Here is a 23,481-nt window from a genome sequence, read left to right on the forward strand (position 1 = left end):
AACAATATGTTGGTTTTTTGTTTTGGATCTTCTGATGTCTGTTACCCCATCCTGTCGACGCCTCATGATCGCACAGGCTGGTGTGCTTCTTCCATGTGGGCTTGTTGCTTCTCTGCTAGATAGCTGCTTACTTAATTTCAAGCCTTTAAGACCCAAGAGGCTATATCTTTTGATAGCCAGGCACCATCCACATTCTTCACCACATTTGTTTATGCACCCATTTTGTCTTCAGCAACTGTGCCAGGAGGGTGAGCATCACAGAATGCCAGTTTGTTAGAACAAAGTGTTCTTGCATTAAAGGAGGATTGGTATAACTCGTATCAATTTTAGAAATTTTGAGTTTTTAGAAATGAAACAGATGGTATTGTCCTCTGATTGAACACCATGAGAAAACCAAGAGAAATTTAGTCTGATGCTTTTATTGTTTCAACACAGTAGACTAGTTGCCAGGCGATCTGTATGATTTCCAAAATGTGGACTAACAATTGTTAACTTAAAATTGAAAAAGCACAAAGTTAAAGTTAGCTTTACCAAAATGAGATCATTTCCCTCTTGGGGGCGGGGTAAAAACTGAGAAAACGCCATGCGGATTTGCACCTGTCTCCCAGGTGAAAAGACTGAAACAGAACAATAAGCAGGTGCACCCAGGACCTGCATATACAATCCTGGCTACTGCCATTTCCCGCCACAAATTTAAAGTAAAACAGAGATCTCTTTCCAAATAATGTCTTCTTTCAAGGCAGTTTTTCTCTAAAACATTTAATACCTTGATTTTCTGATTTCAGAAAAGCCTGGCCTCTGCACTTTTTCTACCTGAAAGGTCCCTGATAGCCACCACCCCCACCCCACCCCACCCCCGCCACGCCCATATGTGCAGGGCTAGAGGTAGCAGCCAGCCTGGAGCAGTCAGCAGAGTAATCTGTGGTCTAGGGGGGGGGGGGGGCAGGGCTCTCCGGCGAGTGCTGGACGGTATGAGCCGGCAGCTAGATGTTCAGCACGATCAACTTGTGGAGCTGGTAGAGAAAGGTGTTCTTCCCGTGGCTGCCCTCCTGGTCGGACTGCTCCATGACTAGTTTGGGGTCAACCTAGAGACAGGCCAAGTGTTCGTCAGGTGCGCCGCTACAAGGCTCATGTAAGACCTGAGCTGGCATATTACCGAAGCTCCCATGCTACCGCTAGGGCTTACCTCTGATCAGAGCTCACATGGGGCCATCACAAGACAACAAAACCAACACAAAAATGTTAGGAGGCACACAAGATGTAAGATTCCAGAAAACTTTTTCTGAATTTCCCAATAGCGTTGGAACCATGCCCATGTGCTGCCTTCCCCACTGCTCTTGTTGCTGAGTGCCAGCACAGCCACCCCTGCTGGGCTTCCTAACCCCCCCTGGCAGGATGACCCAGGTGACTTGCGGGCTGTCGTCCGCCCAGCCAAAGTCACTAGCAGCTGGAGAGTGGGACAGAGGCCAGACCAGCCACGTGCTGTCACACAAGTTTCAGGCTAGGGCTTGGGGCCAACAGTTCTCCTGGGTCCTGCCCCCAGCCCACTCAGGTCCTGAGCCCGTGTGCCCACCAGGGGACCCTTCTCCCCTCAGGGCCTCAGGGTGGTGCCCTGCTTCTTACTCACCTGATTCCAGTCATAAGGATTTTCATGCCATTTAGGGGCAATTCTCTCTCTCGGCTTCAAATGACAGAACAAGCTAAAATTTAAAAACAAAAACCAGAGTCTCTTAGATATACATTGGTATCGAAAAACATGAATTTTTTAATTCAAATATTTATTTTCCCTCAGAATTATAATTACAGTATACTTTTTAAAGGCCATTTTTATTGAGTTGTAAGAGAATATTTTAATCCAAAGCACATTCAAAATGGGGTCAACGCCCCAGTACTGGTTTGGTGCATTCCTGCCTCAGGTCTATGAGACAAACAAGACCCCCAGCCCGGCTTGAGGTGGATCACCCACTGAAGAAGAAGGCAGACTGGAAACCCAGGTCGTGTGGAGAGATCTGAAGTCTTCTCTAGCAACACTGGAGAGAAAGTCAAACCAAGCCTTTCCAGGCTCTCGAGACCAACCACAGGCAGGCACACTCAGAAGCGTTTTCTGGTGAGGACCTGCTGAGCTGTGGCACCAGCAGCAGGGCCTTGCCAGGCTGCCCCCATCCCATCCGCTCGCCAGCTCAGGCCAGACGGAGTCAGGTCAGCAGGGAGGGGAGCCATGGACACCAGCATTCATACGTCCTCAGGGAGCTGACCCCTGTGCACCCCTGTCAGAAATAGTAGTCAGCAGGAGACGGAGGAGCCAAGTCACAGCTCAACTAGTCACAGGTGTGGTCCCACCAGGGGGACCCTGCAATCCCAAAGTGGGCTGTGAAAGTGAGGGTCAACCAAAATGAGCCCGGCTCCCTGCAACCCTGGGTGGGAGGCTGGGCACACATGCAGGCACACACAGCACAGGAAAGGCTTGGGTGTGGTGCCAACAGTACAGGCAGGAAAGAGTGACCAGGGGCCTGAGCCTGGCTCAGAGTGCGGCTGAGGGATTGTCCACTCGGGCACTTCTTCAGACTGCGGACGGAACGAGCACCAAGCACTGCAGGCACACAGACAGACAGCCCCAAAGAAGCCAGGTGAACAGGTGAGAATTAGAGCAACCGTGGGAAGGCCAATTCTGCAGTTTAAATCCAGATGCCACTTACTACAATACAGCAAAACAAAGTCACAACACCCTCCAGGGTGGGGAACAATAAAAACCCTATATTGTTATACTACGTTATCCAGAATGTGCCAATTTCAGCAAAAATGGTGACGCGTACAAAGACACAGAGCGGCTTGAGTCCTGCTCAAAAGACAAGCAGTGCACAGAATGGGGAGTGGGCTGGAGGGGGCCTTTCCAAGTGCCTGCTCTAAGAATGTAAGAGAACTAAAGGCAGGTTCAGTGTCAAGTGCTCAGATAATGACATCAGTAAAAATGGAAAACCATACAAAAGAGTCAGATAGAAGTTTGAGTTAAAAAGTATAATGACTAAAGGTGGAAAATCTCAGGGAATCAACACCTGCAGATCTGAGAGGATGGAAGAGCAAATCAGTACACCCGAAGGAAGGTGAATAGAAACCAACCAAGCTGAGGACAGAGAAAGCGCTGGAGACGAGTGTCTGGTGCCTCAGACCAGCGTAGTGGTCTGTGTGATGGACCCCCAAAGCAGTGGGAGGAAGAAAATTCTTGGAGAAAGGATGGCCAGAGACTTCCAAAATTTGATTTAAACACATTTGTGTTTGGCTGGGTTCTATAGAGAAGCAAAAACCGTGAAACTTACCTACGTATAAGAAACTGCTACCAAGAGAGAGCAGTTCACACACTACAGGGTGGGCAGGCTCAGTCTAGCCCCAGCCCATGGGCCAGATGCTAAGCTGGAGACCCTTTCCGACGCACATAGCTGCCAGGGCCCACAAGCCAGGAAGCAGGCTGGTGGAGGCCATTGTTCTAAGTCCCAAGAAGCCAGAGGCAGGATCCAGGTAAGCAGGAAAAAGGGAAGGGGGTTCTCCACAGTGTCTGTTTATATGTATGATGCAGTCCACACCCCAACGTGACATCACCAGGTTGACGTGGATAAGGGGTGATTTTCCACGACTGCTTGGCTGCTCATCTATTCCATCTCTCCACGACTGCTTGGCTGCTCACCAATTCCATCATGGAGTTTACATTGCTGAGTCACACCATGGAGGCAGCCTCAACTGCCAAACTCCTGAGAATCCTGGCCCAGCCAAGTTGACACACAACCTACTATCACAACAGTCACGCATATACAGAGCCGAGAATCTCAATTAACCCAAAATGGAATGAAACAGAGATCCACACCCAGCTACATCATTGTCAAACTGTCAAACGACGAAGATAAGGAGACCCTTAAACCAGAGAAGTGGCGGGCCTGGTTCTTAGTAAGATTATCCGCTGGCTTCTCCTTGGAGGCAATGGAGCCAGGAGGAAGTGGAATGACATATTCGAAGTGCTAAAACCAACAATTCTCTATCCAGCAAAGCTACCCAGCCCAATGAAGGTGGGAGAAAGACTGAATGCCACTGAGAGAACCAACCCATAAGGGCAGCCTGAACAAGTCCTTCCATGGGAAAGACCCTGACCTTGGAGAGCAACTCCCCCACAGGAAGGAAAAGCACCAGGAACAGTGCATGTAGGTTACATCACAGACTGACAGCCCGCAGGTTTACTTCTCTTGTCTCTTTAAGAGAAATAAGGTATCTGTAGGGCAGCCATGGTTGACACTGTATCATTGGGTTTGTAACATACATAGATGTAATAAAATGGCAATAAGAGGACAAAACCACAAACCAGGTTGATACATCTAGATACCCTATAAGACAAAGTAGAACTGCTCCATGGGGTTTCCAAGGTTGTAAATCTTTATAGAAGCAGACAACTTCATCTTTCTCCCAAGGAGTAGCTGGTGGGCTCAAACTCTCAACCTTGTCGGTGCAGCCCAACGCACAACCCAGTGTACCACCAAGGCTCCTCATAACCCGACAGAGGGAGGAAAGCACAGCTAGGGTGGAGCAAAGCTGCTACAGTGTTGTTGGTGTTAGGTGCCGAGTCAGTTCCGATCCACAGCGACCCCGTGCACAGCAGAACAAAACGTCCTGCCGTCCACGCCGTCCTCACAATGTCACTGGGACAGCCATTGCGTCCGCCCATCTCCCCGAGGGCTGCCTTCTTTCTCACTGCCCCTCCGCTGCACCGAGCACCATGCCACGTCCTTCTTCAGGGAACTCGTGCCATCCTTGCCTCTAAGGAACACTCTGGCCACACTTCCTACCAGACAGACAGATCTGTGTGTCCTTTTGGCAGTCCACGGCATTTCCAATATTCTTCACCGGCACCCCCACTCAGATGCATCGACACGTCTTCCGTCTTCTTTGTCCCTTGTCCAACTTTCATAAGCATATGAAAGCACCATGGCTTTCCTCAGGTGTACTTCAGTCTCCAAAGAAACAGCCTTGCTTTGTGACACTCCAAAGAGTTCTTGTGAAGCAGATTTACCTAATGCAATGCTTCCTATTAAAAATCTTTCCCCCCCCAACAGTTTTATTGGCACATAATTTACATATCATACAATTGAGTGGTTCAATCATTCAATTATATCAAGGGGAATTGAACAATCACCACCACACCTAACTTACAGCATTCCCTACCCCCTAAGCCCCATGGTTAATTAAATCACTTTTAAATTGAGTTGTGCTATCATGATGAGTTCTAGTGCCCCCCCCTCCCTTCATTGTTTACTCCCAAAACTCCCTTCCCTCCCTATCGCCTACCCCCCACCCTGATTCCCTCTAACACCGTATCAGTCATTATCACCATGCCGCCAACTCCTCCAGCTTCAGCACCGGGAGACCAGCAGGAAGGGGCTGCTGGTTAGAACACAAGCCTTTAAGATCCCAGACACTAATCTGATTGATAGCCGGGCACCAACTGATTGCTCTTAAAGTAGAGCTAGGATTCAGTGCAAGCCCAGAACTCATCCAGGAACAATGCAGGGTTTCCATTTGTTTGTTTTTTAATTTGACCTAACTTGGGAGTTAATGCATATGTCATATCATTCCATAGTCAATCAAGTCAAACATAATTGTGCAATTGCTTCCATAATCAGTTCCTGGGCGTCTTGACATCATCTTCTTATCTATCTACCCCAGTCCTTTATATCATTACTCCTCCCCCAAACTTTTTTTTCTTTTCCTATAGTCTCAAAGTCCCTGGGTTTCATTTACCAAACACAGAGAAACAAATAACAGAGCCTCAAGAGGTGACCCCCAACGGCTGCACACCTTTGGATCTCCTGACTGCTGCGGATCCAAGCACGGTAAAAGTCCTTGACAGCGGCAACCTTTTCTCCACATAGCATGATGCTGCCCCCTAGTGGTCCCGGTGTGGGGATTTCGTTCTCCTTCACATTGAGTCATAACCCTTACTGAAGGTTACAATCCTTGTTCTTCCCCAGCAAGTGCTTCAGTTCCTCCTCACGAAACTTTCAGCAACGGCTGTCTCGTCTGCTTATTTCAGGTTGTTAACAGGCCTTCTTCCAATCCTGATGTCAAATGCTTCCAGCTACTCTAATGATTTGTTCAGCATGCAGACTGAAAGTAGTCCCCAGTTCTGTTCACACAGCTGTCTGTCATACATAGTTTACTGAAATTAATCAGTATTTACTTACTACAACTGAGCTCTAGTCTAGTACTGGTGGAGCCCTCAGCTAACTGCAAGGCCATTTCCTCTCCGTGGGAGAAAGACGTGCAGTCGGCTTCTGTACGGCCTGCAGCCTCGCGGGCAGCTGGACTCTGTTCTGTAAGATCCCTCTGAGTGAGTCACCAAGAGCTGTGGGCGCATTCGAGGAATCATGGGATAAACAAAACAACACCACGGGATGAGAGAAACATTGTAAAACTAGGTGGTAGTGATAGCTGCTTTTCAAATTCACCGGCAAACCGAAAAATCCCACCTAGTCTGCAGCCAAAGGCATGGCACAGTTGCCTTGTAGAGGAAGTGACGGAGGCTGTAAGTGGACACCTGGGTGCTTCCGGGAACTGGCCAGATGTGTCCATTGTGTAAACATGCACTGGACTGTGCCCCCAGGAATGTCCATGGGAACGGAGGAATGGAAGAGGCCATAAGGAGCTGCCTGTTTCCCAGCTAGCAGTGTAGGCTCTGTGGACAAGGATGTACCTGCTGCTAACCTGGCAGAACCAGCGGAGAGGATGGAGGACTCGGATGCTCCGGCTTCTCCCCTTCTCTGGCACCCTCCAGGCAGGCCTGTATGGGCTATGCCAATGGAGCCCTCAACACTCTGTCTTCTGGTTGGGTTTGGCCAATGAGTGTCCCACCATGAAGAGAGGAGGAGGAGAGGGAGGGGCAGGGCTCAGCAGCGGGCCCAGCTCCTGTAAGGCATCCTCCCAGCCTCCAGGCCCCCACTCCTGCTCCTAACCCACTGTGTATCCAGGCGGCTTCCAGGTGCCAAGCCTCTACCTGGTGAAATGGACGCAACGTGAGAGTGCCCGTTGCTTCCTGCCTGGATCCTGACAGGCACAGGAACAAAAGTGGTTGCTCCCCCAGATAAAGCATGTCCTAGAGCAGTGGTTCTCAACCTTCCTAATGCCTCAACCCTTTAATACAGTTCCTCATGTTGTGGTGATCCCCACACACCCCCGCCAACCATAAAATTATTTTTGTTGCTACTTCATCACTGTAATTTTGCTAATGTTATGAATCAGGCAACCCCTGTGAAAGGGATGTTCAACCCCCAAAGGGGTCACGACCCACAGGTTGAGAACCATTGTCCTAGATGCTGCCCTGGGCACTGGAATTCTACTCCAATGTTACTATCTCCAAAACAATTCTAAGCCTTCACAAGATAGCTAAGAAAGCTGAGTGGGAGGAAACTTACCTTAGAAGTTTCTGCCGGGCGTTATCCTGGAGCTGAGCAATTCGCTCTGGCCCGAGATATTTAGATCCATTTGGTCCATCACATATTAGTTTGTTGATAGCTGCCCTCAGGATATTAATCTGTAGGCAAATGACAACGTTAATACTCAGATGGTTCCATTCTAAGCTGATGAAATGTGACGATTTCACCTCATGTTTAAATACTTCATGCATATTCAGTTAGTAGCAGTAGCCTCAGAACCCCACTAAGTTCAGGGGGCAGGGGTGGAGAGGGTGAAGCCAAGCACCATTAGCCCTAGACTGATTCCCAGGAGGCTGAGGCAAGATGTACTCTCTGCAGCCTTTTTACCCATCGGACACCAGCTGCCTCTCGGCCGGCGCGGCCGCTCCACTCCTCTCCAGGGTTCCACTCTGTGGCCAGGGCCACAACTCCCAGAGGTCTTACTGACAAGTGCTTTCTTAAGAACGTTACAGGGGGCAGGAGGGACAGGCTCCCTCTTTGGGTGCAGGGCAGCTTACCCAGCTCCTGTCACCATGCAAGCAAGCAGACCCTATTCTGCTGTGCAGGGCTCCTCTGGGGCCCTCAGGGCAGACCTCTCTGCCTCTGGTCATTACCCTTGCCCTCAATACTGGCGCAGGGCTCCTCTAGGAACTGTGTCCACCAGCTCTGCCACTGGAGCACTCCCAGGCCTCTGTCCTGGTTGCTACAGCTCTCTTCAAAGGCTCCTGGGCTCTTCTCCCTCTGCAGCTTCTCTCACCTTGCTTCCTTTTGCATCCCATTTGCAAAACCTTCTAGGGCTTAGCTGTATTTACACAAACCCTTCACTGGTTTCAAGAAATTTGTAGTCTCATTCTTTATGAGGTTTAGGTCTATGGGTCCCGACCACGCATAGCCATGTCCTGTATCAACTACCCCAGGGCCATGCAGAACAGCCCTTCATCCTCACAGAGCCCCTGTGCGAGCCCTTTGCACTCTCCCCCCAGTCACCACTAATCTTTTTCATGTCCTCACCGTGCGGCCCTTTCGAGAATGTCATAGAGAATCATCCACTACGTAGCCCCTGGGTGGGAGTGGGGGGTGGAGGTCTAGGTTGTCCTATTCAGTAAAGATTCAGTCAGACTGCCACCTTCCTTCACTGTACTGAGGCACAGCGCATCCACCCCGCTAAAGGGCACTTGGCGGCTTCTAGATGCTAGCAACTCTGAATAAAAGGTGCTGTAAACATTTCCAGCAGCAGCCTTTATTTGAACATACATTCTGGGTCACTTACAGAGATACCTAGGCATTGGATTTCTGTAGCATTGAACTCTAAAAAACCTGCTAGACTGTCTTCCAAAATGCCAGGGCCACTTTGTGGTCCCACCAGCAATCAAGAAGAGTCCCCGTCTCTCTGCATTTGGGCCAGCGCTTGTTATTCCCGTTTTCTGGACTTGGGCCACTCTGAAGGCCTCGTGAAGAGTGACCTCCTCAAAGTAGAGCCAACCTGGATGTGGGTCGGGGCAAGAGGTCAGGACCTTTCCTTGTTATGGGGCATGACTCAAGACGCAAAGAAAAAGCTGAAAACATCCTTTCACAGCTGGAGTGTTAAATATACAATGTATGACTCCAGGAAAACTGGAAATCATCAAAAATAAAATGACACATATGAAGATTGATATCCTGGACATGAGTGAGGTGAAATAGACTGATATTAGTCATTTTTTGAGTCAGGCAATAACATCGTTTACTGCCACAAACCAAAACCAAACTCACTGTCACTGGGTCGACGTGGACACGCAGTGACCCTACAGGATGGAAGAGAGCTGGCCCTGTGGGTTTCCGAGACCGTAACTCTTTACAGGAGTCAAAAGGCCAGTCTTTCTCCCAAGGAGCACCTGGTGGTTTGGAACTGCCGACCTTGAGGATCAAAGTGCAACGATGAACCACTACACCACCAGGGCTCCTAGCTTACTTGCCAAGAATGGAGAGTTCAGAAGGAACAGCATCACATTCATTGTGGATGTGATCTTGAAGTGTATTGCTGTCTGTGATAGCATAATATCTATGAATGTACAACTAAAATCAGTTAATATAACTATTGTTAAAATTCACCCACCAAGCACTAAAGCTAGCGATGAAGAAACTGAAGAATTCTACCAACCTATTCGGTCTGAAATGAATCAGACATACCATCGGGAAGCACTGATGATTACTGGTGATTGGAAAGCAAAAACTGGGACAAAACAGAAAAGATCTACAGCTGAAAGATATGACCTCGGTGACGGAAAGGAAGCTGGAGAGCACATGGTAGAATTTTGCAAGACCACCTACTTCTTCATTGCAAATGTCTTTTTTGCAACAGTACAAATGGTGACTGTGGACACGGACATCTCCAGACGGGATACACAGAAATCCGAGTGACTGTCGGTGAGGAAAGAGGGGCTCTGGTGGCACAGTGTTACGAAATTGGGCTAACCGTGAGGTTGGCAGTTTGAAACCACCCCCTACTCTACAGGAGAAAGGTGAGGCTTCCCTTCCTCCTCCCTTAAAGAGTTAGTCTCAGAAACACACAAGGGCTAGTTCTAGGCCATTCCATAGTGGTTATGAGTCAGAATCAACTCAATGTCAGTGAGTGTGACTGTGGTTTGGTGGAAAGCGATGATGGAGACACTCAATACCAACAGCCTCAACAGGGGCTGACTGTGGAACAGGTCATCAATCGCTCACAAGTTCAGGTTGGAGCTGGACAAAATTAAAACAAGTGTCCAGAGTCAAAATACAACCTTGAGCATATTCCGCTTGAATTCTGAGAACATCTCAAGTGCAGATTTGACTCACCGACGATCTGATACGTAGTGGATGACATCAAGAACATCATACAATTAGAAAACGAAACTTCATTAAAAACAGGAAAGAAAGAAAAGATCAAAGTGGACGCAGGAGAGACTCTAAAACTTGTTCTTAGATGTACAGGGCCTAATGCAAATGGAAGAAATGATAAAATAAAATCGCTGAACAGGACATTCAAAAGGGCAGCTTAAGAAGATAATGCATTATAATGAAATGTGCAAAGACCTGGAACTAGAAAATCAAAAAGGAAGCGCACAGGCAGCATCTCACAAGCTGAAAGAACTGAAGAAACAATTCAAGCCTCAGGTTGAAACACTGAAGGACTCCGTGGGCAAAACACTGAATGCAGGACACGTTAGAAGTGACAGAAGGACACACAGTCACTGGACCAAAAAGAACCAGTTGACATTCAGCCATTTCAAGAGGTAGCAATTTTAAGAACAAGGAGGGGAAGAAAAAGCAACCCACACTTTCTTGGGGCTTTCCCCCCTTAAAAGCATCCTTAAATGACAAAAAAAAAAAAGAGAGAGAGAGAGAGATATTGAAGGAAGGAGTCCACTGCACTGAAGGCACTGGCCAAAAACAAGGCTCTAGGAATTGATGGAATACCAACTGAAATGTTTCTATGCTCCAATGAGGCACTGGAAGCACGCCCTCATCTATGCCCAAAAAATGTGTAAGATAGCTACCTGGCCAACCAACTGGAAGAGGTCTCTATTTGTGCCCATTCCAAAGAAAGGTGACTAACAGAATGTGGAAATAATTGAACAATCTCATAAATATCACATGCAAGTAAACTGTGCTGAGGATAAGTCAGAAATGGTTGCAGCAGTACATCAATAGGTTGCTGCTAGACATACGAAATCAAATTCTGAAGCGAATGTGACACGAGGATTGTGGTGGTTGATATCACATGGATCCTGGCTGAAGGCAGAGAGAAACAGCAAGATGTTCAGTGTGTTTCACTGACTATGCAAAGCCATTCAATTATGCAGATCATAACAAACTATGGATAACACTGCAAAAAATGACAATCAGAGAACACTTTATTTTACACATGTAAAACCTGGACCAGGAGGCAGTCTTTGGAACCAGATAAGGGTTTAAATGGTTTAAAGCAGGACAGGTGCGCATCATGGTGGAATGCTTTCACCACACTTATGACTGCAGGGTTGGAGATGAGCATACCGACGTGCTTGCTGAAAGTGAAGCAGACGCGAAGGACTCACAGATGAACACCAGAGACCACGTCCTTCAGTACGGACTGCGGTTCCATGTAGAGAGCCACGCTCTCCACAACTGGAAGACAGGCGGTCTTATGATACAATGATTTCACGTTGCTTGGACTCACAATCACGCGGCACGAGACCTCTCTAAAGTGTTGAAGAGTAAGGATGGCACTTTGAGGATTACGGTGTGTCTGATCTAAGCCAGGGTATTTTTAATCTCCTCCTATGCAAATCAAAGTTGGACAATGAATAAGCAAGACCAGACAAGAATTGATTTGAATTATGGTGTTGGAGAAGAATGTTAACGCTATGGACTACCAGAAGAATAAGCCATTCCTAGAAGTAGTCAGAGTGCTTCTTAGGAGCAGAGGGGCATTGGTACAGAGGGAGATTGTCAAGGAGATGGTGCAGGGCCAGTCCATCAGGAGGGTCGCTATGAGCTGTAACTGATTTAAGGGTACCTAACAACAGATATGCAGTGGTATCTCACTGTGCTTTTTAATTCACTTTTCCCTAGTGATATATGGTGTTGAGGATGTTTTCATACCTATTTTAATTTTTATCCTTATTACTGAGTTTTAAGAATTCATCACGTGAAAATTATATATGCACGGGTACCCCCCAAAAACTGGACTTTTTCCCCCCAACGCTCTATTTTTAATTTTTTTTACAAAACAACCCTATCACCGTCAAAGTACTCTCCATTACACTGACATTTGTCAAGTCTGCGATTCCATGCTTGGAAACATTTTTCAAACTCATCTGCTTGGATGGCTGACAGGCTCTCCCTCATTTTTTTCTTCTTCATGCCTTCTACATCATCAAATCAGTCCTTTCATGTCCCTCTTCATTTGTGGAAACAAAAAGAAGTCACACACAGCAAGGTCAGGTGTGTAAGGTGCCTGGGGCAAGAGAGGCATGCTGTTTTTCGCCCCCAAACTGGCAAGCTCAGATGGCTATGTGAGTAGGCACATTGTCGTGGTGGCAAAACCAGTCCCCCATCTGCCACAAATCAGGCCTTTTTTTGTCACACACTATTACACAATCTTTTCAGAACCTCTAAATAGAAAGCTTGATTAACAGTCTGATCTGGAAGAACAAACTCCAAATGTACTATTCCCTCATCAAAAAACCAAATGAGCATCGTCTTGATCTGTGATTTCACTTGATGAGCTTTTTCGGGTGAGTTGATGATGGCTTGACTGCTGTTTGTTTGGGGGTTTTCAGACGAGCACCATGTTTCCTCAGCAGTAATGACCTTGTAAAGAAAAGTCTGGGTTGCTTTGGAGCTGTTCTTTCAAAGCACGGCATCTTTCCACTTAACACTCTTTTTGCTGGTCCGTCAGAACCCAAGGCACAAATTTCAAAGCAAGCCTTCTCATTCCCCAATCTTCTGTTAAAATCCGCCGACTCGAACTCCAAGAGAGTCCAGATAACTTCCCCATCTCTTCAATGGTCTCTCATCAGTCTTTGAGAACAAGTGCACATTTTGGGGACATTTTCATCAATTTGGGAAGTTGATGAACGTCAGAATGAGATTTGTCATTATTCAACATTTCACCTTTTTTGAAATAAGAAAACCACCAGTACACTTGAATTTTTCCCATAGTACTGTCCTTATAACCTGTGTTTAACATCGCAAAAGTTTCTGTGGAATTTTTCCTGAGCAGGAAACAAAATTTCACAGCCCCACACTGTTCTCTTAAATCAGCTATGCGCAAAAAAGAGGTTCAAGCAAATGGCTTTTACGAAAAAATTCACTATGACCAGAGAGAACCTTCCCAAGAGACAGTCCTGGGTGCACTGACTCAGAGTTGCTCGATACTCACCTACCAGGGAAAATGTGCACCACAAAAGCTCTGCCCAGTGAGGCTTTTTTCTTTTTTGGGGGGATGGGGGTGGGGGGTATTCCTCTTACACAAGTTCTTCATCAGATATATGATTTACAAATATTTTCTCATAGTCTGTAGCTTATCTCTTTTCCCTCTCAACAGAGACTTTTGCAGAGGAAAAGTTTTTCTTTTTTTATTGTTAAGTTTTTCATTTTAATGAAGTCTAGTTTCTCAATGTTTTCTTTTCTGGATCATGCTTCTGGCACCTTTATCTCAAAACCCACTGTCGAGCCCAAGTGGCGTAGCTTTTCTCCCCTGTGACATTGTGCATCTATTTCTATAGAGCAGAAGCCCTTAGATCCCCTGTGAGGGCAAACCCCCATGTAGAAAATGTTTCCCAGAAGTACTCCTGGGGGTAAGATCAAGGTCAGCATGGCCTGTCTCAGCTTCCCTCCCAGTCCCGTGGGTCATGGCTTCGAGGGGTGATGTCAACCTCCCTGGCTTAATGGCACTCCTGAATAAAACCAAGTTCAAGAGCCCCAGAGCAGGGACTTTCACACTCTCTGTGGTGCAAAGCTAGCTTCATTTTTACTTTGTGAATGCAATACACATGACACAATGAAAGCAAGAATGTAAGATGCAAATCCAAAGTTTCTCTCCCAGATGGTTGGTTCCTTGTTGCACCACTATGGGAGTTTCTAAGCAGTTGCCTCAGCAAGCATCAGGTTTGATCTCTTGGACAGGGCTGGGCTCACACCCCTCAGACAAGCACACCTGTGCCTGAAAAAGGATGTAGATGCACCAGGACTCGAGTCCCCATTTCCCAATGAACCGGCCAAGATGTCCAGTTAGTCTTGATTTGTACCAAATGTGTCTTGGGTACAGACCCACAGCAGTCCTGTAGCCTAGTTTTCAGTTCAATTACCCTGAAAAACCTAGTGTGCCAGGAGGTGCCCAACGGGGCAATTCAGAATGCCCGTTCTACCAGGGAAAGTTTCTGCAGAGAAGCAGTAGGGCAAGGCCGCGAAGGGGCCTCTGGGCAGCAGACACATTGAGGAGAGAACGCCCCCTCTGCAATGCACTGGGCATCCTGCGTGGGCTTTCTGCACTACTGACCTCCTGGGAATGTGTCAAGTAGTATGCAAACTTACGTGACTATGGTCTACCCAGAGGACTGGTCAGTTCACGGTCTGATAGGGAGGGCCATGCCTGGAAATTTAACTTAAGGGTCAATCCCAGAGGATGAGGAGGGTGTCACTACCATTAAGAAGACTTCTCAGCCTGAAGTCCCGTACTGAGAACTTCCTGGGGACAGGGGTGGGGTGGAGGAGGGAGGTGAGAGAGACCTGGAACACCGGAGAGATGACACAGGGCAGCAAGTAATGGTGGCAGCCCTAGCATAGAAGTGACAGAGGCAGTACAAGCAGTGAGGACCACAGAATGGGCAGATGCCGCTGGTGCTGCTTTGCTGGCTCACGAAATGAGGCGGCTGCAGTGGGCTGCCAGCCACAGAACAAGACGGTGCCACAGTCTTCAGGCAGGAGGCTTGCTGGTGGAGTGGGGTGTTTAAGGAGCTAGAGGGCTGGGACACTTACCCAAGTGGGACAGAGGCCTAGAGAAGGTTCTGCCTGCAGGCAGGGCTGAGAAGGAGCCGAGGGTCCTCTTGGTTGAGTGTCAATATTCTATCTCCTATTCACTCCTGAGTTAGACCCTCATACTTTCCTAACACACCACTTCAGTGTGACTATGGTCTGTGTGAGATCACTAGAAGCAATTATCAAACCAACTCCAACCCATCAAGAAGCAGAGAGTTTGGCAGGGAAGGGAGGGGCACCTGATATCAGAAACGGTGAACACGGTGGAAAGCAGGGGTCCATGTGACCCTACCTCATGGGAATCAGCACAGGGCCACTCCTGCTTCTTTCCTCTCCTGCTGCACGTGGCAGCCCCAGATGCTCAGGGGCAGCACCATACTGCACATGGTCCCAAGTGTGGCCAACAGGGCACGTACCAGGCACTGTACGAAGCACATCACCATTACCTCCATGATATCTTCCACCTTGAACTGAACGTCGAAGGCTAGCTCAATGTCATGCTCTGGCAGGATGGGGGTGCCTGTGCTTGGGTTCCACCCCAAACCACAGAGGACTCCAGTGTAGCATTTTCCATCCCGATCCACCCTACAGGAAATGTGTAAGAATTAGTACTATTGTAAAAGAGCTGGGGGGGTCAAATAAAGTTACAAGGAGAGGGCATTTAACAGTTGAGCCAATACGTAGGTCTCTGCAATGTGACCATTCACTTTTATGTGGCTTTTCTCACCAAACATTGGGGCGAGACTACACAACTAAGATGTCGATGGCCCACCACGGAGTCTAGGATAGCTTGTGGATCACGCTGAGGAGGCTCACGGTGCAAGGTGAAGTGTGGGCCATGCAGCAGTAAGCGTATGGAGTCTTCACAGGAAAATGGTTGTTTTGTCATCCCACAAGGCTAAGGAGCCACCCCAGGGGGAAGACGCACTACCATCAAGGAAGGACAGGAGTGGAGAGCATCCATTGGACATGGGTCCCCTTAGACCCAGCAAACAAGTATCAGAGAGCTGTAATGTTGGAATACAGGCAGCGGAGGCACGACACGAGCACAAGGTGATGTAGGAGCCTTCCTGGTCAAGGAATGAGAAAGCTGAGCACCTTCAGGTGGGAGGCTCACTGGCAGAGGGTGCCGCTGGGCACTTGTCCATAGCGCTAGAGAGCTGGGTGGAGAGAGAACATAGGGGCACTTCACGGTGAAGCTCAAGAGCAAGCTTTGGAACAAGGGGCCAAGCAGAGGCCTGCCTCAGCACAGTTGGAAAACTGCCCTGATTGAACCTGTTCCTTTTTCCCTAACAAACCCCACAATTGTGAGCGTGGACTGGGAGTTCTGTGTGGTCACTACAACATGTTCTCCAACCCAGCAGAGGAGTACTGTGTGTGCTGTCAGGTCGGTGAGGAGGCTACGCCTTGAGTTCTACGCCATGAGAACCAGGGGAGGCCGCCTGATGGCCCAGGCCCTGCCCATTGACACTGTCTACACCTCACTGCTGCAGGTGATGGAGAGAATATATCTGATCACATACTTTGAATTCTTTCATTGGTTTAAATTCTCATTAGTGAGATTTCTAAAGAAAAGTCTGCACACATATTTATAACTTGTGAAACAAGTCTGGCACTTCGTAAAAGCCTACAAGATGTGTTCCCCTCACCCCCCCAAAGGAATTGCACAAACCCATGACACAACTTTTGACAGTTTTACCCGACACTGACCCCTTCCCAGCTCATCCTGCCTGTGTGTCTCTCAAAGTTCTCCAGTAGCTCTGCTGCCACCGGCAGCCCACCCTAAGCAAGCACTGTGTAGGCGTCAGGCACGTCCTGACCTACCTTCCTGGCTGCTGCCTTCCCCACAGGGACCACAGTGGCTGCTGGGGGCTCCTGCCTCTGCAGAGCACCCAGGATCCCACTGGCCCAGCTACTTTCCCACCATGCTCGGGAGCCTTGAGGGTGCAGCCCTGAGGCCACGGAAGGAACTGTGATCACTTAACACCATTCCTGGTTTTTTTTTTTTGGGGGGGGGGGTTTAGATATTTCCCACAGTGGTTTAAAGAAGAGAGCGTGTGTGTGTACGCGCGCACACATATATATTATTATGGTGAGAACACAAATACCAGAACACTCCCTGTACACTTTCCATGTTTATGTGTGTGCGCATGCATGTGCATGTACATATATTGTTGCTAGGTGCCATCAGGTCAGTTTCAACACCCAGCAGCCCCATGCACAGCAGAACAAAGCCCGCCCCGTCCTGCGCCGTCCTCACCACTGCGCTTAGTCGGAGCCACCGGGCCGGGCCGTCCTCGGGGCCTGCCTTCCTTCTCAGCGGCCCTCCACTTAGGAAGCATCTGCTGTCCTTCGCCAGGGACCGCGCTCCTGACAACATGCCAAACGCGTGAGGCAGTCTCACCATCCTTGCCTCTAAAGAGCATTCTAACTGCGTCTTCCAAGACAGATTTGCTTGTTCTTTTGGCAGTCCATGTACTTTGAGTACTCTATGCTAACACCATAATTCACATGCATTGATTTTTCTTTGGTCTTCCTTATCCAATTTCTAACTTTCACATGCATATGAGGCCATTGAAAATACCATGGCTTGGGGGAAAAAGAAAATACCATGGTTGGGTCAGGCATACCTTAGTCTTCGAAGTAACACCTTTGCTTTTCTATATAAGCAAATACACAATACACAAATAAACATGTTTCTGGTGTTCTGCATTTCTGTGCAGAGGGTTTGTACAGCAGACTGACCCAGTCCACTGTGCCATTTGATGTCTTACTTCTGCTTCCATGAACGTGATTGTGGATCCAAGGAAGACAATCTTTCCTCCTGTTATCATCGTGTGACCGCTGGGTCCAGTTGTGAGTCTTGCTTTCCCTCACACGGAGTCACAGTCCACAGCGAAGGCTGCAGTCCTCACCCTCAAGTCCTGCGTGCTCCCGCAAGCCAGGCTGTGCCGCCTCCATTCCCTGTGCTGGACTCTCCTTCATCTGGCGGTTCCTTTGATGCTTTGCTCGGCATACAGCTGGAACACGCATGGCACCACGGACACAATCTGGACACACTCCTTCCTTGATGTTAAACTTGAAGGAGCCCTAGTGGTTATATGTTGGGCTGATACCCTCAAGGCCAGCAGTTCAAAACCACCAGCTGCCCTCTACTCCTACAGCCTCAGAAAAGCTCACAACTGGCAGTTCTGTCTTGTTCCACAGGGCCACTGTAAGCTGGAGTCAACCTGATGTCAGGGAGTCTATGGATGAGTATTCCCTTGTTCTGTTCACATTGCTGCCCTTTGAACTAAGTACAGGTTCTGTATGAGCTCAGTGAAGTGTTCTGGAATCTTCACTCTTCCCAAGGTTATCCATAGCTTGTCATGATCCACACAGTTGAATGCCTTTGAATAGTCAATAGAACACAAATAAACATATTTCTGGTATTCTCTGCTTTCAGAGAATCCTTGAACTTCATCAGCAAGTGTTTCAACCATGCCCCTCCCACTTTTGGCCATCCACCAAGAAGGGTGTGCAGACTGGAAAAACAAATGCATAGACACTCATGTGTATAAAGAGGTTTATAAACAAGAGAAACTGAATATTGAGAAAACATCCCAGCCCTGTCCAGATCACGTCCATAAATGCAACATTTGCTCATATGTCTGATACCAGTCTGTAAATTCCTCTTAAGACTCACAAAACACATGCGATGACACCAAATGCAGGAGGATCACGGGCCAGTAGGTGGGAAGTCTTCTGGATCCAGTGGCGTTCCAAGCATCTCAGCACTGGCAGGGGTCTCGACATGGCTTCCCCAGCTTCAGAGGTCTGGTTGCATCAGGGTAGGTCCGTGTGGCTTCTCAATCTCAGGAAACTAGTGTAGTTCCATGTGTCTCATCAGTTACAATGTCTCTCAGCGAGCGAGCAGAGACAGAGACAGAGACAGTCTCTCCCACTTCCCACGGAGGAAATCTAGGAATTTCCAGAATCCTTAGGGGAAGACCATGCCCACAGAGAGGCCTCATTGGCCATATCTTGATTGACAGCCTAGACTCTACCCCTACACTCTTAATCCTCAAACTGACACCAGATTATGTAACTATCACAAAGGGGTAGAAAAGAAGGGTTCACTCCAGGCTGCTGAGGCACATCAAGGCCTTGACTTTGGTGTGTGCCAGTCACGTCTGTCCTGCCCAGTCCACTATGGCCCCAAGGACTCGATCTCATTCTTTCTCAAAGCCCAGGCCAGAGCTTCACCCCACAATGCACACTCCTCTGGGCTGACTGGTGGTCCCAGTCACATCACCACAAGGTGCTTCATGGAATCCCAGGAGGGGTGTGCGTGGGGAGGGGGGATGTCTGTGAGCACCTCTGGAACCAGGTGGTATACCTGGCTACCAACAAGGAACTTTTAGACAAAGATCCCATAGCTGAATCCTGATCCAAAGGTGGAATGATGTAGAACAGAATTTCAAAATGCCATGGATCCTGCACTTCCTGGAGCCACTAAGAATGCATGAACCCCAAAACTATGACCTGGAGATCATCTTTAAACCCGAAATCAAGAGCATCCCCCAAAGTCTTCTTAGCTCCAAATAAGCGTGTTAGCCTGAGCTGCCCTTTCTGTCCTGATGTACTGCTTGGTGCAAGGCCAGAGGGGCTATAGACGCCTGAGGGGCAGTGAGTTGATGCTGGAGAGGGCGCGAGGGAAAGGAGGGAGTTGGGCTGTACACCACTGATGAGTACACGTGAGGATACTGTGCAACCAAACAATAAAACACGACCCCTCAGGACCAATAATGAGAATAGTGGTACCGGGAGGGGAGGGGGAAGGTAGGGGGAGAAAGGGGGAACCGATCACAATGATCTACATATAACCCCCACCCAGGGGGACAGATAACAGAAAAGTGGGTGAAGGGAGGTATCGGTCAGTGTAAGACATGAAAAAAATAATTTATAAATTATCAAGGGTTCAGGAGGAAGGGAGGGTGGGGGAGGGAGGGAGGGAGGGAGTGGAAAAATGAGCCGATACCAAGGGCTCAAGTAGAAGAAAATGTTTTGAGAATTATGGTGGCAACAAATGTACAAATATGCTTGACACGTGGATGTATGTAAGGATTGTGATAAGAGCTGTACGAACCCCAATAAAATGATTTTTTTAAAACAAAGCGCTGAAAAAAAACAAAAGCTGAGGAAAATTTCCATCTATCTTGGCACCAAAGAACAACAAGCCCACTGTGAATACCCCTGGTGAACTTATGAGCCAAGGACAGAGTGCCCTGTCGACAGACGGTGCCAGCAAACTCGGCTCACTCACAGCCGTGACAACACAGCCACCGTCACACACCTGCTCCTGCCCTGCACAGGAGCCCCCAGGGGGCAACAGGGGGCCATGCTCTCATCAGGCCACGTGTCAGCGCAGCAAAGACCAAGGTGCAGGAGGCTTCGAGGCAGGACAGGGAACACTCCACCCGCAGTGTATGCACCGCCATCACAAGTCCAGACGAACGGGGAGTGTCCAGCTTTACTGTGGGCTCTCACGCCCAAAGTGCCTGCACACAGCCGTGCCACCTCACCCACCTCAGCTCCATCACCGGTGCAAACAGCATGCTGAGCAGGGCTGGCAGGCCAGGGATATGGGGCATCAGCGAGGTCTCTCTCAGCAGCATGGTGGACCCTGCCAGGAGGACACCAGCATCAGAGTCCCACCCAACTCCTGCCTCTCCCAGGAGACACCTAACGCTCGAGCATCTGTCCCAACCTGCTAACCCTGTCCTTCTCTGTCTCCCACTTGGTCATGATGTTTCTCCAGGGGCAGGCCAGGAAGTAACCCAAGTCCACAACAGTGCAGAGGTGCCCCCTCTGCCCAGTGCTGCACTCGGCCTCTTAAACTAGCATCACCAGGACATGCAGAATGTCCCCCACAGGGTCGCCACCCTGGTCAGGGAGTGAGTCGTTTCCAGTCACTGACGTCAAGGATGACAGAGACAACCCAGAAAGTGAGTTACCGGTGGCGTTGACGGAGAGGGATGCTGCCACCAGCATCCTCTGGTGGAGGTCTTCAGGGGCGTCGCTGATGATGACAGAATTGATGCTCTCCTTCTCGATCCACACGCCCCTGGAAGGGAGACCCATCAGGACACATGGGCTCCCTGACCCGCCACAAAGCTACTCAAAGGCCCAGCCTAAGGTAAGATGCTTAAACACACAAGTGCGGCCACCAGCAGACCGATGCCCGTGTGCCTGCCCGCCCACTCCCCTTCACTCAGGACCCTCACAGAGACCTGGGGTCCACCCTGCACCCCCCACCCCCGAGTGCTCCACTCGGACCTGCCCTTCCTGTTTGGACACTGTGTCCTGCCTGTTAGTCTCCCAGCACAGAGTGGAGCACACGGACTGACCAAAGAGCAACGATATCAGACGCAGGGAGATGGAGTCTGAAGAGAGACATCAGATGTCTCTGAGAGAAAGAACATGCTGGTCTGGAGTCAGGGTTGGGGGCGGGGGCAGGGAGACAGGAGTAGAGATGGCGCATTACAAGCAGATGCAGACCTTAGTCTCTGGTGAGTTCTGTCGATGCAGGAGCAGAGAGAAAGCCCATGGGGAGCGTCAGTTAGCCCTACCTGAACTTGGATATTCTGGTCAGGCTATGGCACTTCAGCTCATAGGGGTTGAAAGGCCCATGCAGTATCACCTGTACACGCAACACAGGCCAAGGGTTACCAGCAAGCAAGAGGACAGCGAGCATACAGTTTTGAAAAAGCTTTGCGTCTTCAAGAGTCAGTGGGGGGAAATGCCTTAAAGGTGATTCTAGGATGCAGCTGCTTCCCTCAGTGAGGGTTTCCCTAACGTTCCTCAACATACACATCTAGGAAAACCTTGGGGCAGAAAAGGCCTAGTGGCGCATGGGTCACCTCTTGGGCTTCGACACAGGCTGATGGTGGTTCAAACCCATCAGCTGCTCGGTGGGAGAAAGCTGAGGCTGTCTGTTCCAGTCAGGAGTTTCAGCCTCGGAGACCCACAGGGCAGCCCCACTCTGTGCCCATGGGGGTGGCTCCTTGAGCCAGAATCCAGTCAATGACAGGTTTGACTTTTAACCAATAAGAAGGGAACGTACTGCCAGATAATGCAGTCAAGGTATTAGCCTGTTAATGAGCCCAGCGGGAGAGGTGGGGTAGGAGGTCAGAGGCAATACCCTTGAATCAGCTAAGCAGGGTCAACAGCCTTGCCCGTCCTCAGCTTCCAGCACAGGGCTCCAGCACGTGTCTAGGGTTCCAGGACCTCATAAATGCCACCCTGCCCACTGAGGGACGGCCAGGAAGTCAGAGTGGCCTCTCTGAGGGGTGCCCCCACTGATAGACAAGTGTGCGTGTGTTGTGTGTATGTGTGTGGGGTGCCCTAAAACCACTAGTGGAGCTGGGCTCTGTCCTAAACCCTGTTTGTCTTTTCCGATAATACAGAAAAGGTAGCATTCAGTTTCAAAATGTCAAGGTGTCCAGGAAGAAAGGGAATGTTTGGAAACTGACTGAGGTATCAATTGTACAATACTGCTTGACATGACTGAACTGTGGAATGATATATGTGTTAATTTCTGATTAACAGATTATGATATTCTTTCATGGAAAGGGTGTCCCACCCAGACCACCTTGCAGTTTGGGGGGCCCAGCTTGTTGGAGGAGAAGCTCTCCAGCAGAACCCGGAGCAGGCACTTCTCGTCGTCTTTCCCAGGGGTGGGCACAGCCATGGCGCCCCCAGTGCTGCTCCCCGCCGAGGTGGAAAAGAGGCCTTTGAGGAATTCATGGCTTTGCTGAGTGGAGTAAGAAAGACCAGTCTCATTAAAGACAGAACACACACATGAAAAGCAAGTTATTAAAAAAAAAAAAAAAGGAAAGCACGTTGTTCCAGTCCAATCACCGGATCTCACAGACACGGAGGAATTAATAGGTCACCACGTCTTGAAGGGTGGGGGTACATTTAGACTCCAGCAAAGGGAAAGTGCGCAGTCATCTGTCTGTGTGCTCTGCACACAGAGCAGCACACAGCGGTGAGCATGTTCAAACCCGGAGCAGGGCTCACATTGGGGCGGGACTGTCTCGGGTGATTATGGGGTAGAGCAGACGCAGGGTTGGGCTCTCTAGGACTGCTAAGTAGCCCCCTTCCCCCAGGGGCCCTGCAGCCCCCTATCCCTGTCAGGTTGGGTCTGTGCCCGGGCTGTGTGGGCAAGCACTGGTCCCCACAGTGGCGTAGAGGTTAGGGAGCAAGGCTGCCTGTGAAATGTCCTCTGAATGAGTTCTCATTTCCCACAAACAGGCATTTCTCTTCCACCCCTAGAGATGCACGTCAACGGAATGTAAGACAATAAAACAGTACAAATCAAAGGGGACCTCAGCTTCAGGGAACCCAAGGGACTGGCCTGAGACAGGGAGAGGGACACAGAGGGGTGAGGCCATACCCACACCCCAGAAGCACACTCACTGGAGCCCAGTGGTGCTCCAACTTCCTCATGCTGCAACCCTTTCATACAGTTCCTCATGTGGTGGTGACCCCCCAACCATAAAAT

General features: G+C 49.2%; 1 protein-coding gene across 1 annotated transcript in view; it reads right to left on the bottom strand.

Moving 5' to 3' along the window:
* Nucleotides 1-942: 942 nt before the first annotated feature.
* TDRD9 (tudor domain containing 9) overlaps nucleotides 943-23,481 on the bottom strand; it is a 75,117-nt gene continuing 52,578 nt past the window's right edge. The window contains exons 29-36 of the mRNA XM_045288044.1: nucleotides 22,567-22,728; nucleotides 21,545-21,615; nucleotides 20,930-21,039; nucleotides 20,502-20,598; nucleotides 15,380-15,518; nucleotides 7,449-7,567; nucleotides 1,628-1,700; nucleotides 943-1,085 (exon numbers count right to left, since the gene is read on the bottom strand). Of these exons, the coding sequence (XP_045143979.1) occupies nucleotides 984-1,085; nucleotides 1,628-1,700; nucleotides 7,449-7,567; nucleotides 15,380-15,518; nucleotides 20,502-20,598; nucleotides 20,930-21,039; nucleotides 21,545-21,615; nucleotides 22,567-22,728 (873 nt within the window). The 3' untranslated portion in view covers nucleotides 943-983. The remainder of the gene's footprint in view (nucleotides 1,086-1,627; nucleotides 1,701-7,448; nucleotides 7,568-15,379; nucleotides 15,519-20,501; nucleotides 20,599-20,929; nucleotides 21,040-21,544; nucleotides 21,616-22,566; nucleotides 22,729-23,481) is intronic.

This window comes from Echinops telfairi, unplaced genomic scaffold (genome assembly GCF_000313985.2).
Source record: "Echinops telfairi isolate 266 unplaced genomic scaffold, ASM31398v2 ScPeMD7_18;HRSCAF=68, whole genome shotgun sequence".
In the NCBI taxonomy this organism is placed as follows: Eukaryota; Metazoa; Chordata; class Mammalia; order Afrosoricida; family Tenrecidae; genus Echinops; species Echinops telfairi.